Here is a 19,624-nt window from a genome sequence, read left to right as displayed (position 1 = left end):
CATTTTTACTTGGGTTTCAAGTTGTGCTGAAGCAGAAAAAAGGAGAAAGAGTTTCAAAGTTCTAGGTTACATTTTATCAGTTGGATTACGTAATGCATGTATTTATTTCTCCTGGATATCTCTAAAGCATCATTACACTTGCAGTGCCATGACGGAAAATCACTCAAGAAATAATTGTTGCCAGTGTAGTTAGTAAGGTCTGCTAAGTAGTATAACTTGAAGTACGAGCGATTATTTGCTCAGGATAATTATCAGTAGCAAAGTTATAGCTTTTAACTTTTGAGCTTTGCAGAAACCAGCAGAGACAAATTCCATTTATTTAAATAGATCAAGATTTTCTGAATCTACAATGTTTCACAAAAGTTCAACTCGGTAAAAAAGAATGAAATAGCTTACTTTTTCTTAAAAGAAAACATAAAAAGAACAAATGGAAGAAAACAGTGTCTTCTTACTCACCCTAGCTATTTGATCTGCCATCTGAAGACGCCCATCCAGCTCCCTTCGGATTTGAGCTGCCTGCTCATCTGGGTTATCAAGCTGCGAATACAATGGGACAATGTTAAATTTGCTATTGATTCACTGTCATTGCTGTGAAAGAAAAGCAAATTAAGAGTGACCAAGTGGCTTTTTTTTCACATTTTAAAAAGTGATTTTTAGGCAAAAATGGCATCCATGTTGTATATGCACAACTGTGGGGTGAAACGCATCAAATGGCACATTGACAGATACATTAACATCCATGGAATGAACATCCACCAGAAGTATGCAGCGCAGGTAGACTCTGACACCAAGCAGCATGTAACACTGCTCTAACTCTAGCAGGTCATTTGAGTTCAACGTACCAGCCAACACTTTCTGTGAAACTGGCACAGCTCCGCAAGCATTCAGCAGCAGGGGACACCCTAGTGTGTACCCTCTGACAAGCAGACACAGCAAGTATACAATGAGTACAATCCTGACATACACAAGCTGATAGAGCCAGTTATTGGCATGCTGCAAGTACAACTCCAGTAGATGTACTGATATGGAGGGGCCCTAGAGAGCTTGGCAGAGAGGATCAAGTTTGAATTAGTCTGCTGCAGGCTATGCAACCTCTACACCAGGATACAGCACCTGTAGCCACTATCTAAGTAGCTGGTGAGCAACAGAAGGAATCTGAAGAAAATCTGGAAAATCTCTAATTCCACAATCATCATCAATTCTCCACATACCTTGACTCTGCAATTAAACGTCATAGCATCAGCTTGGCCACAATGCACAAAGTAAATGTCATAACCAAATACATATTTCAAACCAAAGGTTAAAAGCAAAATCTTGCTTATTTTTTTCACCATAGCACCATGGGTGACAATCATCCAGACAGAATGGGTAATATGCATCAACAGGCACACTGGCGGAGTGAAAGGACAAATGTCTCCATGGAGCCACTCTCACTCCTCAAAGGTGACGCTCAGAAATCCTATTGTTGCGAAGTTGAGTAGAGTACTTGTGGATCAGGAGACAGGAAGTTAGAATTTTGTGTTTGTAAGTGCTAAGAGGGAAAGCATTGCATGGTTCCTTTAAAAGATGACGTGCTTATTCTATGTTTAGAGATGAAAGAAATTCCCTGTGGCAGCAGCTTGAAAGTTTGCAAATACACAGAGAGCACCGGAATCAAAACATTTGTATCAAAATGCCACATAATTAGCAGGCCAAGCAGCAGTTTTGTTTTGTTATCAAGACAAGTTTTAAATTTAGCCAATGAATTTGAACCAGGCACTTAAATACCAAAAAATAGTTAAATTTAAATCTGATGGTTTTGATAATAAAGGACCAGTCCTAATGTAAGAAATTGATGTCATCAGGGATACAAAAGAAGAGGGCAGTCGGACAAAGACAGAAGAGCTAACTACCAAGATAATAAAATGTGAGGCTGGATGAACACAGCAGGCCAAGCAGCATCTCAGGAGCACAAAAGCTGACGTTTCGGGCCTAGACCCTTCATCAGAGAGGGGGATGGGGTGAGGGAACTGGAATAAATAGGGAGAGAGGGGGAGGCGGACCGAAAATGGAGAGTAAAGAAGATAGATGGAGAGGAGAGTATAGGTGGGGAGATAGGGAGGGGATAGGTCAGTCCAGGGAAGACGGACAGGTCAAGGAGGTGGGATGAGGTTAGTAGGTAGATGGGGGTGCGGCTTGGGGTGGGAGGAAGGGATGGGTGAGAGGAAGAACAGGTTAGGGGGGTGGAGACAGGTTGGACTGGTTTTGGGATGCAGCGGGTGGGGAGGAAGAGCTGGGCTGGTTGTGTGGTGCAGTGGGGGGAGGGGACGAACTGGGCTGGTTTAGGGATGCAGTGGGGGAAGGGGAGATTTTGAAACTGGTGAAGTCCACATTGATACTATTGGGCTGCAGGGTTCCCAGCTGCCAGAGTTAACAGCTCTCAAAAGAGAATCGCTGGGTCTCACAGTCTTATCTAAGTCTCAGAGAAAACACCATCTAAAAAACAAACACCTATGGCACAACTAGTTAATATTCCTGACAAAAAAATTGACAGAGAAGGTGTTCCTGAAAAACATTTGATGAAGAGGGAACGGAACATTCTGTAAGACATATAACCTGACTGTAAGTTGGAGGCAATGATGACTACACATACTGAAAGCCAGAGTCGATAGGTGTCATTGTTTCCTATCTGCCAACCAGTTCTTTATCCACGTCAGAGCGACAAGTCAATCCCATGCACTTTACTTCTGCAACCTAATCTCTTGGTGGGACCTTGTTGAAAGCCTCCAAAAATGTTGTATGATAAGCTTTCCATTGCACTAATCATTTTGTAGCACAAAACCATCAGCACTGAAAATCTTTACATAAATACTCTGCAGCAGAAAACACAGGTGAGCTAGCACTTTTGGGCACAAGCAGGTTGCAAACAGGACGGGGGCAGGAAAAAAGTGTCTCACCAAGTGTACAACCCTCCTCTAATCAATCCTCTATGATACGCTCAGGGTAGACATTGGAGCTGGTAACCAAGTGTGAGAAATCACGTGGTGTGCTGTATTCCTCATTAACCTCTTCATGGCACTCTCCACTTGTAGGCCTGGGTTCTTGGACTTCCTTTCCAACTATGAATATAGGCACTCCCTCCTTTCCATCTTCTTCAGCAAAACCTCCAATGCAGCGTCTGAAAATTTTGAAGCCTGATTTCCCTTGTTGCGCCATTCGTCACACTCTTCTCAGGTCAGATGCTCTTCAAATACAATATCAGCCTAAATCCAGCTCCTCTTTAAGGGATGTAAACTAACTTTAAGTGGAGCTAGCCACTTATTTTGCCTACTTGCTGACATGTCCAGCCAATCAACAGTGGCTGGTGCTAGCAGGATATAAAATAAATAATCAGGTAGCACAATGTTGATTGGCTCTCTGCATTATACACACCAAGCGTGGGTTAATCAAACACTGCTACATCTGTTTTTGGAGACTAATCAAGGTTAGCTCTCTATGACTCAATGGTTACTGCTGAATCCCATTTTGTATGCCATGCAATTCTGCCTGCTATGACTAGCCTGACCCTGGCTGCCCTAACATCAACAGTACATAAGTAGACAAAAAATGTTAAACAGGAATTTTATGGAACATTTCAAGGCTCAATCATTTTGCTCATGACTCAATGCTTGAGTCGTAAAATCTATTGCAATATTTTACTTTAAATATGAATTCATAATGCAGCGATATGTTCTCTTATATTTTTCATTACTATTTATGTTTTCTGCATGGAAAGACTGTTTCCAGTTATTTCCTGACATATTAAAAAGCTGGGCACTGTTTTCTCCAAAGATAAAAATGTAATCTTGAAATAGCTGTGTTGTATTAGCCTCAGGCTTCAGAGCCAGACATTAAGCTATTTCCAATTCAAAGGGCTTACTTTTCCCTTGTAGAGGAATCAGTATGACTCAGCTAATGCAGAAGGAGGAAAGAAAATGGAGCACACACTTGGCTCCAGCTTATTTCAAGTCTGAGGCATTGAGATTTAGTGTAGAGTGCTGTCTCTCCCTGTGAGATCAAGCATAGAGAAGAATTGAATGAAATTTTATGGGCTAGACTTGCTATTTTGGGTGTGCAATTAGTTATTACAGAGCAAACTGCATCAGTTTTGAGAAATCCTAGCCTTCCTTAACTTCTACTCAAAATTACTTAATTATCATAGAATGCAGTATCTAATTTAAATGAATGCAACTGACTCGTGTATTTCAATTTTAACTTTGAAAAGCATTCTTACACTTATTTGAGTGATAACTTGGTGAAGTTGGATTTAAACGTATATATGATACTAATTAAAAAATACTTTGTGTCAATCATTCTGGATGAAGGTCCTGCCAACAAAACTGGCCAAGGCAGTGGGGCTGAACTACATGCGTAAAACCGCAATGGAGTTAGTTGGTCTCAATCACACTGCATTGCCCACAGAATGACATTTGAACATGTGTCAGAGAAACAAACTTGTGGGTGGGTCTTTCACCCAGCATGACACATTTAAAACAAGTGCAAAATATCACAAAAACACAAGTTGCACTGAATGAAAATGTGCATAACATACCCTGATCTTTTGCCAGTCATCTCAATTCGTGAAGAAAATAACAGAACTAAATAGAAACTCCATACCTGGAGTTTTCAAATTCTAAAATTTAATGTTTTTCACTCAAGAATGCATATTACATTGGTCAATCACCATTCATTATGGGCTACAGGTGGTTTAAGAACGATTCTCACCCACCCTTCACAGAACATTATTGTCACCAGTTTCTGCTGAAGGCTTAATGAAAAAGCACCAATATCTCACATGTACATCCATCAAATATGCCCATTTTTGTTTTTGTCCTCATACTGAAATTATGTGTGCTTGTTTTCCACAATAATATTTCTCAAAAACGTCAAAGAGCAACCTTTTGAATTTTATGGATGCTAACAGTGATCTCTTCTTGAAAATGGAGGAAACATTTGCAGCCACATTTGCTGATGTGCTAGCCAATTGTGGGCAACTGGTTTGATTAAATCTACAACATTCAGCAGCCTTATTTCTCTCCACATACCCTTTCCACCTCCAGGGCAAAGGACAGAAACTAAACGTTCTGAAAATGTGCCACAACAGACTCAAATTGTTCTCTCTCCACAGATGCTGCCAGACCTGCAGAGTTTATCCAGCACTTTCTGGTTTTATGATAGGAATGGCAGACCTGACTGCTTCTCTGGGCCCAGGTACTCAGCATCCTAACTGATCCCAGTCCCACCACTGACTCAAGTATAGTGAGCATCCCGTAGCCCCATCCCTAAACCTGAGCACAGGAATGTTGGCCCGGGTTTAACAGTAGGCCCACTGGAACCCTGGTTCCTAGGCACTGATGTTCTCCCACTTGCCCCGGGTCCTGCATTCCACCAGAAGATTTACACAAGTCAGTTCCCACCTAATTGTTAATTGTTGTTCAAGCAATGCTGGATGGTGATGGTGGTGGTTTCGTTCCTGACCTATGCTTATGGCTTGGGACAGGAAATCCTGGACATATCATTCAAAGGCAACTTTGGGTAGCAGGCCATATCTGAGGGAGAGGAAAATCTGTCCTTTGCTTTGTATGCAGCTGCACAGTGCTCAGTGACACCATTTCACCATTCATTCTCTAATGTTACGAATAAATCACATTTTTTGATTTAATATTAAAAACCGTCAGTGCAATACATCTGATGCTCATGAACAAGTATAAATGTCTGGATCATATTCAACTCAATCTCATCTTCACAGGGAATAATAGGAGGTAGGGGGGGATAAAAGCTTATGAATCAGAAAAAAAAAGCTGATAATGGACTAAATCTGGAACCATTAATTTATGCAAACATGACTCAAACAAACTACACAGAGCAGCCAACCCACACAATAAGCTTCACATAACATTAGGAATTCATTAAATAAGCTATGCATTCATGGTACTTCCATAATGAGTAATTGCTTTTGTTTTCTTTTCTAAGTACACCAAGTAGCAATGATAGCAAGCTTACAAATTCCAATAAATTAGATTCAGAACATTGATGAGCAAAATATTTTAAGACAGAAGCAAGCTGGTGTATCATAAGATTGAAGTGTATTGCACTACAAAGAACTCAAGCACATCAAACAGCCCACATTCTGACCTTCCAACCCTGTGTGTGTTTTCATCTTAAGTACAATGCCCTTTATTGACTTGAATATTTAAATAAGAGCAGCTTGCAGCTTTACTAATACACCCACTGGTCCTGGGCCATAGCAGCTTCCCAGAACAACCAATATTTACCACCGAGCACATCTATTTCATTTTAAAAATCAGCTTGTCCTTCTCTCAACACCCTCCGATTATTGATTATGTTCCTCTTCAAAAAGAAAGTTATTTGATCTTTTTAATCTAGAACTCAGAAGATCATAATAAGATTGAATAAGGAGAAATTAGACATTGTGCCCCCTTGAACATTCTCGCCATTCAACAACATTATGCCTGTTCTGATTGTAGCCATATTTCCATTCTTCTATTTTCCATAACCTTTGACTCCATTGTTGATCAAAACTCAGCCTAATTTTGCTTTGAGTATCTTAAAGGATCCAGCCTTCACTATTCTAGGGAGATAATTCCAAAGACTGATGACCTTCTGTGAGAATAAAAACTTCACCTTCTTAAATTGGAGACAACTTATTTTTAAACTGTCTCCTAACTCCAGATCATTCCATGACAGGAAATACTCTCTCAGCATTTAGTCTGTTAAGCTCCCTCAGAATCCTATTTGTTTAAATAAGACTACCTCTTCTAGACTGAATGAAGGCCTAACTTGCTCAACCTTTCCTCTAAGACCCTGGAAATGTCAAATGTACCTTCCATGAATAGCCTCAAATGCAAATATACTCATCCTGTGAAGGGATACAAAATATATTTTCATAGTTGCCTACACTGTGGCTCAGTGATCAGCACTGCTGCCTCATAGCACCAGAGGCCCGGGTTCAATTCAGCCTCAGGTGTTTGCACATTCTCCCTGTGTCTGCATGGGTTTCCACCAGGTGCTCCTGTTTCTTCCCGTAGTCCAGGTTAGGTGGATTGGCCATGCTAAATTGCCTGTAGTGTCCAGGGATGTGAAGGTTAGATTAGGTTAGCCATGGGAAATGCAAGGTGATAGGGTGGAAGGAATGGTAAGTCCAAGTGGGATGCTCTTCAGAGAGTCAACATGGACTTGTTGGACTGAATGGCCTGTTTTCACACTGTAGGGATTCTATATAATTTCCTTGTTTCCAGTTCTTAATTCCAGATTCTCACTTTAGAGTGGGAATATTCACCTTTGCTACTCTTTTCTATTTAGTTCTGACTATCTGCTAGTTTTTTTTAACTTTATCTTTACTGGTTTAATTTTTTTTCCCCAATGTTCTAGCCTCCAACCAATCTTTGCAGCATTGTATATTTTTCTAAATAATTTGATATCCTTAACTTTTTTTTAGTTATCCAATGATGGTGCATCTTTCTTGGAGTATCTTTCTTTCTCAACTGAATGTATATTTTAGGAAAATGACTAAATATCTGCTTAACTGCTTCTCTGTCATCTTATGTTTAAAGTTATTAATTCAGCTCATTTTAGCCAGATCTGTTTTCATTCGCTATAATTCTCTTAGTTTAAGTTTAAGGCACTAATTTCTGATTCAAATTTCTCTCACTCAAACTGCTTCTGAAATTGTATCAGATTATAATCACTCTTACGGAGAACATCCCTTATTTCGAACTCAATTATTCCTATCTCTTTATATAGTAATGGATATTTATACAATAACAGTCCAAAGATGTGCAGGTTAGGCAGATTGGCCATGCTAAAATGCCCATAATATACAGGCTAGGTGAGTTAGCCATGGGAAATGCAGGGTTTAAGGGATAGGTTAGGAGGGCTTGATACTCTTTGGAGAGTCAGTGTGGGCTTGATGGATTGAATGGCCTGCTTCCACACTGTAGGGATTCAATGATTCTATGATATAAAATATCTTGTTTGCTGGTTGCTTCCAGAATGTTTTGTTCTAAGAAGTTGTTCCCAACACACACTTATGAACTCACTTTCTGGCTAATTTTAAAAATTTGATTTGTCCAATCTATAAAGGTGATTAAAATTGTTTCTGACAAACCCTTATTACTTTGCAGCTCATACCCTAGCCTACAGCTCACTAATTTATAATAAGTTAGCACTGGTGCATCTGTGGCCAACATACAGAAAGAGGGAAACAAGCTGGTGTTTCACAACGAGGAAGCACTTCAAACAACTCACTGGTATGCACGTGCCCACAATCTGCCCTTAAAACCTTGTGTATGTTCACATCTCAAATACAATTCTCTCACTGACTTAATATTTAACTAAAATTAGCTTATAATCCCCCCAATCCACTCATTGGTACTGTCTAATGTCACTACTGTCTACGGCCCTATAAACTGCTCCAGCGACTACTTTCATTTGTTATCTATTATCATACCCAAACAGATACCACAGCTTGGTCTGCCAAAACAAGAATACTTCTCCATAGTGCCCCAATCCTTTGTTAACAGGGCTATTCCACCTTTTCTGAGGTAATGGGAACTGCAGATGCTGGAGATTCCAAGATAATAAAATGTGAGGCTGGATGAACACAGCAGGCCAAGCAGCATCTCAGGAGCACAAAAGCTGACGTTTCGGGCCTAGATGAAGGGTCTAGGCCCGAAACGTCAGCTTTTGTGCTCCTGAGATGCTGCTTGGCCTGCTGTGTTCATCCAGCCTCACATTTTATTATCTATATTCCACCTTTTCTTCTTGTTCTTCCAAAATGCCAATTACTCTTGAATATTCAGGTTCCATCTGTTGTTACATCAAAACTACATCTCTATAATGGCCATCATCATGCTTACTTATTTCCATTTTTTCTGTTATCATATGCATCTCTTTAGCTGAATGCACATAGTATTTGTAAGGAGTCTTTAAATCTGTCTTCTGGCAACTGGTGAAGTCCTATGTTTGTATGCTCTGTCCATTCCTGTCACACGCTGGTTATTATTACTTGAATCGCTACCCTGAACTATTACCTTGTCCTTCCTTTTTAACTTTCTAAATCCCCTCTCTTTTGGGCCTTAACCCCCACCCCCCACTTTAAAATTACCATTTCCATATTCTGAGAGGGAGAGAAAATTGAAAAACCAGTTCTAAAATATTTCCTAGGAGACAAGGAAACTCTTCAAGTGCTCATAAACTTGATTTTTAATTTGCCCAGAATAATTAGACCTAAATAGCTCTTCAGTTTAAAATATTCTTTTAAATGAATTGATTTGATTGAATTAGCGTTATTGTCACATGTACGCGCAAACGTTTATAAGTTGCCATTTAATGTGCTATCTTAGGCACAAACGTACCCAAGTATGCTTCTTTAGCTACAAGGTTAATTAGTGTAACAATGACATTCAGTTATTGTTAATAATTTGCACATATAATTTGTCTAGTATCTCAAAGCACTTTATAGAGATATATTCGAAGGTCTGACCAAAATCTTGATCTAAAGAAGTTAGTTTTAAAGAAGGGCTTCAAAGAAGGGAAGGAATGTAGAGTGAAGGGGGATTCCAAAGCTTCCAAAAGTAGGGCAAAGAAAAGGTGATACAAGAGTCTGAGGTCTGTGAAATGTAGAATCATGTAGCATTTGTAGGGCAGGAGGAAATTACCGACAGGTATGGAGCATGCCCATGAGAAATTCAAATATCAGGATTTGATTTTAAATTGGAGCTTTAAGCGGCCAATAAAATGACCATTTGGTGTCTTGTTCTCTTTAATAATTAAATATTTTATATACCTTTTAATACAACATTAACAAAAACAACATGAATTGTAATGCTTAAATATGTTGTAAGCTTGTGCTAATTGTATACTTCAAATCACTTCCTTGAAATTGTTTGTAAAATACTTAGTATTTTGTTTAATTATAAAGGAAAAAATCCACACTCACTTTAAAGCTGATTTTCCCTTTTTTTTGATTTGGCACAAGTGATAACTCACTATTGTCCAAGAAGCTAGATGAGTGGCTAACAGGACTCTGCAAATGTTCACTGGCAGGTAATTATGAAAGCAGCTGAGGTCATCAACTCATCGGGCAGTCTCGGGTATCCACCCATGAGTATCACCTTCCCTCATTGTGGAATTGGGGCCTGATCAATTGTATGAAACTCCTGAAATCAGACAAGCTTGGGTGCAAAAGGGATTCTTTCCTAATCAACTGTTCAGCAATTTAGCACACACCGCTGGAGCAGGTAGGACTTGAACACCGGCCTCCTTGCTCAGAAGGTGGGACATTACAACTGCACAACAAGAGCCCCTTCAGGGTTTCAATCTATTGACTTTCCAAACTGAGCCACCAAGCTGCAGTAGTTAATGCACTCATCAGTTACATTGCTAAACATGTAGTGTCCCAACTGTTAGTCAATTACCTGGTCTTGTACTATGATGTACACTATAGTGAGGTAACTGTTTTGTTCCCAGTCTGTGAAATATAAATCCAATATTTGACAGGTTTTAATACAGATGCATTTTTAGTTGTTTATGTAACTGCAGCTTGTCACCTTGGCTCAAATTTTGACAGATGACCACATTAAGAAACATAATCTCGGTAGAAATCTTGTACATATTGACAAATAGCTAATTTGTTGCTCATTTATTTTTTGATCATTTCACGTATTCTTTGGTATTTCAACTTACAATACTCGACTGCATATTAAACTTGTGTGTTAAAGCCAGTATTTTTTCCCCATGTCATAGAATCACAGACTCATACAGCATGGAAAGAGACCCTTCGGTCCAACCAACCAGGCATCCCAATCTCATCGAGTCTCATTTTCCAGCATTTGGCCCATATCCCCCTAAACCCTTTCTAATCTCCAGATGCCTTTTAAATGTTGTAACGGTGCCCACCTCCACCATTTCCTCTGCCAGCACATTCAGTATATGCACCACCCAAATTTTAAACTCTTTCTCGTCTCAGTGCAAACCTATGCCCTCTAGTTTTGGACTTCATTTCTAGGAAGTAGTGTCAAATCTCTATATATAGCTTGAAGCTTAGTGATACAGGTTTGATTAAAAATGAGTTATTATGTTAGGCAGTAGGATCCAAATGTTTCAGTGTCATGCAAACTTTCAGACTTGCCATTCAATAGAAGTCAACGCAATGCAAACGTTTTTCTTTGAACTAACACATATAGAAAAAAATAGCTTTTGCTGTTTTCACAACATCATGTTCAATGACAGGACCAGTGTTTAGCCAGGAAGTAGATGAGCTGAAAATTTGAAAACCACTTCCAATACAGTTTTCTCATTCGCCGGGAACGCCACTCACAAACATTGATGTACAGCACATTTAGGTCTTTTCTCCAACTTCTCATCAGACATCAGCTAAGGAGGAAGAAATCAGAAGAATGCAGAGGATGAAGGATAGTAGAATGGGGGAAAAGTCACAACAAATAACAAAGCACATTGTTTTTAAAGCATCCAGAAATTCAGTATGATAATCATGTGTCATTCACATTGCCAAGGCAACTACTGAGAAGAAGTTTAGTGTTGTTCTGCACAGAAGGATACCATTCATACACACAAGTACAGAATGACAGAGGCAGGGGCAGTACAATAGTTTGTTTCCCTCTAACTTTTGTCAAGGAATGAATGGTGCAAATTACTGAAGACAATGGGTGGTTGTTCACTGGTACCATATGCTGCATGGATAGGCTACTGAAGTTCATCTGGGGACCCTGTAGATGCCTGTAGTTTCAACCACTGTTCTGAAATTCCTCTTCAGGCCTTCTAACATCTGATATCTCAGCTTCTGCAAAGAAAGCAGCTTATTTTTCCTCTCTTGGTGAGGCCCTTGAAGTCCGGGAGTTCTGGCTTTCCAAGACATTCTTAACTCACTCTCTAACTCTGTCAGGATACTAGTCTGTGTTGTTGTTCCAGTATGAAGAAGTGCACGATGGTGCATCCTCAGAACAATTTTCCTTCCCTGACACGTTTCTTCCACAGCTAAAATTTTCTGAGAATGGCCTGGAGAATAGAAAAAAGGGACAAAATTTGGCATTGTACGAAGAAGTTGGACTGTAGCAGATATTTAGCATCACACTACTGTTCGATTGAATGGCCTGATTTTTGTTTCTTCTTAGAGTCATGCAGGGGAGTGCAGACAAACTATTCAGATAACCATGGCTTCAGAATCTCCTATCCTCACTGCTTTAGAAAGGCTTCTGAATTTCAACTGAAAGAGGTGGATGACAGTGGCTGGTCATTCTCATTCTTAACTCCCTTTTTGTGTTGTGCATATTTTGTTCTACGGAAAAATACTGCTAGAGTTAGTGACCATTTCCAGCCAGTACAGTGCACATATGGGGCTTTTCCAATTGCTGTGTGGATGCTGTGAGAAAGAGTTAAGATGTAGGGCAAATATATCTAGAATGTCATATGAGAAATGAACCAGCAACCCTTTGAAAATCCCAGGTATTAGTTTCTCCTTAAAGTATATCTAATTAAAGATATATTTTATTATAGTAAATCAAATTTAAATTTGAAACAAACAGACGGTAAAAAGAAACTAATGAACCAGATAAAAGCACCACTGAGACCGAGTATCATCTTTGCCTTCTAATTCCATTCAGTCACAAAGCCCAACCACCATTTCGCAAGAGCTTTTAGTGTGATGATTTATGCTGATAAAATGAACTAATACTTTCAAGTTCATAGCTACTAATCTAATTATTGTGCATGTCACAGACAATTTGCTAAATATTTATTGTCACACATTTACTTGCCTTTTCACAAATGTCTTACCGTAATATAATTGCACTAAATTTTCAGCAGTGTAATGAGAAAATTTCTAAGTCCAACATGAAGTACCTCAGCGTAATTGCAATTTTTTCCCACGTTCAATCAACTTATGACAGGACCTCCACAACAATGACTTTCTAGCTCAGAAGTATGAACACTACCACTGTGCCACAGGCCCCCATTTTTAACTTTTATTGAATTCAAGTTCCACCATTTGCCATGTTGAGGTTGAAACATGGGTCCACAGAACACTACCTGAGTTTCTGGAATACTCAAAACAGAAACAGAACAGTTCTGCAGAAGATAACAAAGTGTGGAGCTGGATGAACACAGCAGGCCAAGCAGCATCTCAGGAGCACAAGTAGCTTTTGTACTCCTGAGATGCTGCTTGGCTTGCTGTGTTCATCCAGCTCCACACTTTGTTATCTTGGATTCTCCAGCATCTGCATTTCCAATATCACAGTTCTGCAGAAGAGTTGCATCAGAGTCAATGTCCACTCCATTTCTGCTATGCTTTGTGTTTTTATTTAAAGATTTCCAATATCAAAAGGTAATCTGCTTTTATTTTCCTGGATTACTAGGCCATTTACAATCTACACCTCCTAACCGTTATCTCCCCTAAAAAAGCACAATGCTAATCTGCAAAATTATTACACATCTCTGGAGCAAACTAAGGTGCTAGCACAGAGATTGGTACATTAGCACTGGACAACATGAGTCCACTACCAGTTATTAAATTTTAGGACAATGACTCTCTCCAGTTTAGACTAATGTTTTTCAATGAGATCTTACAACATCTCCTGAACACTGTTTTACCAAAACATCCAGGAATTTCACAGTTCCAATCTGTGAGGTTTTTGGAGCTATTTTTGGCAAAAGGTGAAAACAAGCATTGAATTAGTGTTGTATTAATGTGACACATCTGTTTGAGATGGAAGACCTTGGCTGGGACAGCAGCAAATTCTGGAGCACAGGCCTTCAGTACTATTGCCAGAATGTTGTCAGGGCCCACGGCCTTTGCAGCATTCAGTGTCTCCACCAGTTTCTTGATATCACATGGAATGAATCATATTGGCTGAAGACCAATATCAGTATTGCTGGGGACCATGGGAGGAGGCCAAGATGGGCCATCCATTTGGCATTTCCGGTTGAAGATTGCTATGAATGTTTCAGCTTTATATTTTTCACTTATGTGCTGGGCCCTCCCATCACTGAGGATGGAGGTATGTGTGGAGCCTCCTCCTCCAGTGCTTAATTGTGCACGACCATTCATGGATGTGGCAGGGCTGCAGAGCTTAGATCTGATCTGTTGGTTGTGGCATCAGTTCTGTCTTGCTCCTTATGCTGTTTGGCATGCAAGTGGTCCTGGTAGCTTCACCAGACTGACACCTCATCTTCAGCCATGCCTGGTCTTGCTCCTGACATGCACCTCTGCACTCTCCATTCAGCCATGGTTGATTCCCTGGCTTGATGGTAATTGTTGAGTGGGTGATATGCCAGGCCATGAGGTTACAGATTGTGCTGGAGTATAATTCTGCTGCTGATGTTCCACTATGCCCACAGTTGCTTGATCTGTTCAAAGTCTGTCCGATATAGCATGGTGATAGTGCCACACATGATGGAGGGTATTCTCAACGTGAAGGTGGGACTTCATCTCAACAAGGACAGTGCGGTAGTCACACGTACTGATATTGTCATGGGCAGATGCATCTGCAGCCAACAGATTGGTAAGGATGAGTTTAAGTATGTTTTTCCCTCTTGTTGGCAGATTCAGGCTAGCAGCTACGTCCTTTAGGACTCAACCAGCTCAAATCAGTAATGCTGCTACTGAGCCACTCCGAATTATGGACATTAAAATCCCTCACCCAGAGTACACTTAGCATTCTTGCCATACTCAGTGCTTTCTCTAAGAGTCATTAAGCTTGGAAGAGTACAGATTCAGCTGTGAGACAGCTCTCCCAATTTTGACACTAGCCTCCAGATGTTGGTGAGGAATACTTGGCAGAGTTAACAGGGCTGTTTTTGCCTTTGTCTTTCCTGCTGCCTAGGTTAATGTTAGATGGTCCGTTCAGTTTTGTTTTATCACTAAAACTTCATGGTGATTGGTACAACTGAGTGGCTTGCTAGGCCATTTCAGAAGCAGAGAGTCAAGCAGATGGCTGTGGGCCTGGAGTCACATGTAAGGCCAGACCAGGTGAGGACGGCAGATTTCCTTCTCTGAAGGGCATTAGTGAGCTAGGTGGGCTTTTCTGGCAATTGGCGATGATTCCATGGTCATCAGTAGATTTTTCAATTCAAATTATTTTTTGTTGAATTCAAATTCCACTTTCTGCCAGTTTAGCAATAATACCACTCAGCCATTGCCTCCTCATCCCCTCCTTCCATTAATCCCGCAGTTCAAAGGGTCTCCTCAGCCAGACATCAATCACCTCCTTTGATGATCCTTTCTATCAAGTGTCCAGTAAGGTATGTCCTGAAAGAATTCAAAATAAAGAAGGATGTGACCCCTTTAGAGAGGGCCTAAATAAATCAAGGAGGGTTCCAATATTGATGGATTTTAGTTTTGTGCAAAGCTTGTTGAAGCAGAGACTCTACTTTTTAAAGATGAGACACTGAAAGGAAATTTAAAAGAGGTTCTTGATATCATGAGGGGTTTATACTAAGTAGATGGAGACAAACTGTTCTTACTGACATTCTGATCAAGAAGCAGAAGGCGAATGGCAAAAGGAAGGAAAGTCAATTCTACATAATGATTGATTAGAATCTGGGGGAAGGCAGTACCTCAGAACGTGCTACAGGCAGATTCAAATGTGGCTTTCAAAAGGAGATTGCATAAGTGACCAGTTAGAAAGGTACAGCAGGTAGCAGGGAATGGACGAAGGTGTGGGACGAGCTTCGTGACTGGAAACAAAGAAGACTGCTTTTGTGGAGAGCTGGCATGGACAAATGCATAAAACCAATCTATGATTTTTCAATATTAGATGAACATGAAGATAAATGTGGTCTTCTACAGGTAATACTTGTACGGTCTATCAATCACAGCACAAACCCAAATTAGGAAATTAAGCACTGTACTCAATCACTATGGCTGTGCACACAATAATTAAATGATTCCTTGAAAGTTTAAGCACAGACAGATATAGCATTGAAAGAAAAGGTAACAGCATTCTGCGCATATAAATTGAGATTTATAAAAAGTAATGACAAATTTGCTCAAAACATTGGTTAGGTCACACTTACAATGCTACATACAGAATAAGGTTCTACATTATTGCCAAAGAAGCTGTATATGATTAAGTCTCAACTGCAGGGAAGGTAAAATATACAAAAATAAACTGTGAATGGTGTGAAATATCGGGGCTAGTATGACTGGAACAGCTTTAACTGAGGATGTTACAACTATCAAAGTCATAATAGGGCAGGTAAAAAATGATCATTTCACTTCATAAGAACTTGATGATAAATTTAAAACTTTCACTGACATTGTGAGGGGAATGGACAACATTTTATGGAGCCAAAAGTCATTGTATTTTTAAAAGAGAAAATTGGATAAATATCTAAAGCAAAAGATAACACTAGCAGTTCTGCTACAATGCGTGTTTCATTAACGTAATTTCTTATGGTGATTTTCTACAGCGGGAGGCCATGCAAGAAAGCAACGTTATAGGAGAACTACCTGGAGAGGCTAATGGGGACAGCAAAGTCATATAGGGCTTCTCCAGTAAAGAGCCATTTCAGTTGCACTATGCTGAACAGTTGCCTCCAGTATGATAACTATTGAAAATGCTTTGTCCAGGTACGTGTGGAAGGTTCTATCAATGCAAGGTTAGTGATGACAGTGACCAAATGGCCCAATTTGCACGCTGCACTTACACAAGAAGCTTACACAACAGATTGACTGATACAATATTTGCAAGAAATACTGAACAAAGAACAAGGAACAAGAACAAAGAGCAATACAGCACAGGAACAGATTCTTTGGCCCTCCGGCCCTCCAAGCCTACACTGACACATTTTGCCCTTCCGTTCTAAAACTGTCTTCACTTCCAGGATCTGAATCAGTCTATTCCATTCTTATTCATTTTTCTGAGCAGGTGTTTCTTGAATGCTGCTTTGTGTTTGCTTTCACAACCCTTTGGGCAGCATGTTTCAGGCACTCACCATTCTTTGTGTGAAACATATGTCTTGCACATCTCTTAAACTTCTGCCCTCGCACCTTGGACCTTGGACCTGTGCCCCCTAGAAAGTGACCCCTCTACCCTGAGACTAAGCCCCAAACTTCTCACTCTATCCATGCCATTTACAATTGTATAAATGTCTATCTGGTCACCCCCTCAACCTCCTGCGATCCAGCGAAAACAAACCCAATCTATCCAAAGATAATGGGAACTGCAGATGCTGGAGAATCCGAGCCAACAAAACGTGAGGCTGGATGAACACAGCAGGCCAAGCAGCATCTCAGGAGCACAAAAGCTGACGTTTCGGGCCTAGACCCTTCATCAGAGAGGGGGATGGGGAGAGGGAACTGGAATAAATAGGGAGAGAGGGGGAGGCGGACCGAAGATGGAGAGTAAAGAAGATAGGTGGAGAGAGTATAGGTGGGGAGGTAGGGAGGGGATAGGTGAGTCCAGGGAAGACGGACAGGTCAAGGAGGTGGGATGAGGTTAGTAGGTGGATGGGGGTGCGGCTTGGGGTGGGAGGAAGGGATGGGTGAGAGGAAGAACAGGTTAGGGAGGTGGAGACAGGTTGGACTGGTTTTGGGATGCAGTGGGTGGAGTGGAAGAGCTGGGCTGGTTGTGTGGTGCAGTGGGGGGAGGGGACGAACTGGGCTGGTTTAGGGATGCAGTTGGGGAAGGGGAGATTTTGAAACTGGTGAAGTCCACATTGATACCATTAGGCTGCAGAGTTCCCAGGCGGAATATGAGTTGCTGTTCCTGCAACCTTCGGGTGGCATCATTGTGGCACTGCAGGAGGCCCATAATGGACATGTCATCTAAAGAATGGGAGGGGGAGTGGAAATGGTTTGCGACTGGGAGGTGCAGTAGTTTGTTGCGAACTGAGCGGAGGTGTTCTGCAAAGCGGTCTCCAAGCCTCCGCTTGGTTTCCCCAATGTAGAGGTAGCCACACCGGGTACAGTGGATGCAGTATACCACATTGGAAGATGTGCAGGTGAACTTCTGCTTAATGTGGAATGTCATCTTGGGGCCTGGGATAGGGGTGAGGGGGGAGGTGTGGGGGCAAGTGTACAAGTGACCTCTCAGTCTCCATCTCAGGCAACCAGCTTGTAACTGATGTCCATTTCAAGCCCACCGACTCCCACAGCTACCTAGAATACACCTCCTCCCACCCACCCTCCTGCAAAAATTCCATCCCCTATTCCCAATTCCTCCGCCGCATCTGCTCCCACGATAAGACATTCCACTCCCGCACATCCCAGATGTCCAAATTCTTCAAGGACCGCAACTTTCCCCCCACAGTGATCGGGAACTGCCTCGACTGCGTCTCCCGTATTTCCCGCAACACGTCCCTCACACCCCGCCCCCGCCACAACCGCCCAAACAGGATCCCCCTCGTTCTCACACACCACCCCACCAAACTCCGGATACAACGCATCATCCTCCGACACTTCCGCCATCTACAATCCGACCCCACCACCCAAGACATTTTTCCATCCCCACCCCTGTCTGCTTTCCGGAGAGACCACTCTCTCCGTGACTCCCTTGTTCGCTCCACGCTGCCCTCCAACCCCACCACACCCGGCACCTTCCCCTGCAACCACAGGAAATGCTACACTTGCCCCCACACCTCCCCCCTCACTCCTATCCCAGGCCCCAAGATGCCATTCCACATTAAGCAGAGGTTCACCTGCACATCTGCCAATGTGGTATACTGCATCCACTGTACCCGGTGTGGCTACCTCTACATTGGGGAAACCAAGCGGAGGCTTGGAGACCGCTTTGCAGAACACCTCCGCTCAGTTCGCAACAAACAACTGCACCTCCCAGTTGCAAACCATTTCCACTCCCCCCCCCCCATTCTTTAGATGACATGTCCATTATGGGCCTCCTGCAGTGCCACAATGATGCCACCCGAAGGTTGCAGGTACAGCAACTCATATTCCACCTGGGAACCCTGCAGCCCAATGGTATCAATGTGGACTTCACCAGTTTCAAAATCTCCCCTTCCCCAACTGCATCCCTAAACCAGCCCAGTTCGTCTCCTCCCCCCACTGCACCACACAACCAGCCCAGCTCTTCCACTCCACCCATCGCATCCCAAAATCAGTCCAACCTGTCTCCACCTCCCTAACCTGTTCTTCCTCTCACCCATCCCTTCCTCCCACCCCAAGCCGCACCCCCATCTACCTACTAACCTCATCTCACCTCCTTGACCTGTCCGTCTTCCCTGGACTGACCTATCCCCTCCCTACCCCCCCACCTATACTCTCTCCACCTATCTTCTTTTCTCTCCATCCTCGGTCCGCCTCCCCCTCTCTCCCTATTTATTCCAGAACCCTCACCCCATCCCCCTCTCTGATGAAGGGTCTAGGCCCGAAACGTCAGCTTTTGTGCTACTGAGATGCTGCTTGGCCTGCTGTGTTCATCCTGCCTCACATTTTGTTGTCTTCCAATCTATCCAAACTTTCTTCATAGCTAAAATCCCCCATAACAGGCAACATCTTGGTAAACCTTCTGTATACCATCTCCAAAGCATCTACATCATTCCGGCAGTGTGGTGACCAGAATTGTATGCAATATTCCAAGTGTGGCCTAACTAATGTGTTACAAAGCTA

General features: G+C 41.8%; 1 protein-coding gene across 10 annotated transcripts in view; it reads right to left on the bottom strand.

The window, feature by feature from the left end:
- The window catches only part of cadpsa (Ca2+-dependent activator protein for secretion a), a 491,603-nt gene that overhangs the window by 313,357 nt on the left and 158,622 nt on the right, over window positions 1-19,624 (bottom strand). For all 10 annotated transcript variants that reach the window (XM_059649938.1, XM_059649939.1, XM_059649942.1 and 7 more), the window contains exon 4: window positions 457-537. In XM_059649938.1, coding sequence (XP_059505921.1) covers window positions 457-537 — 81 coding nt within the window. The remainder of the gene's footprint in view (window positions 1-456; window positions 538-19,624) is intronic.

This window comes from Stegostoma tigrinum, chromosome 11 (genome assembly GCF_030684315.1).
Source record: "Stegostoma tigrinum isolate sSteTig4 chromosome 11, sSteTig4.hap1, whole genome shotgun sequence".
NCBI lineage: Eukaryota > Metazoa > Chordata > Chondrichthyes > Orectolobiformes > Stegostomatidae > Stegostoma > Stegostoma tigrinum.
This window is presented reverse-complemented; position numbering and strand designations above follow the sequence as displayed.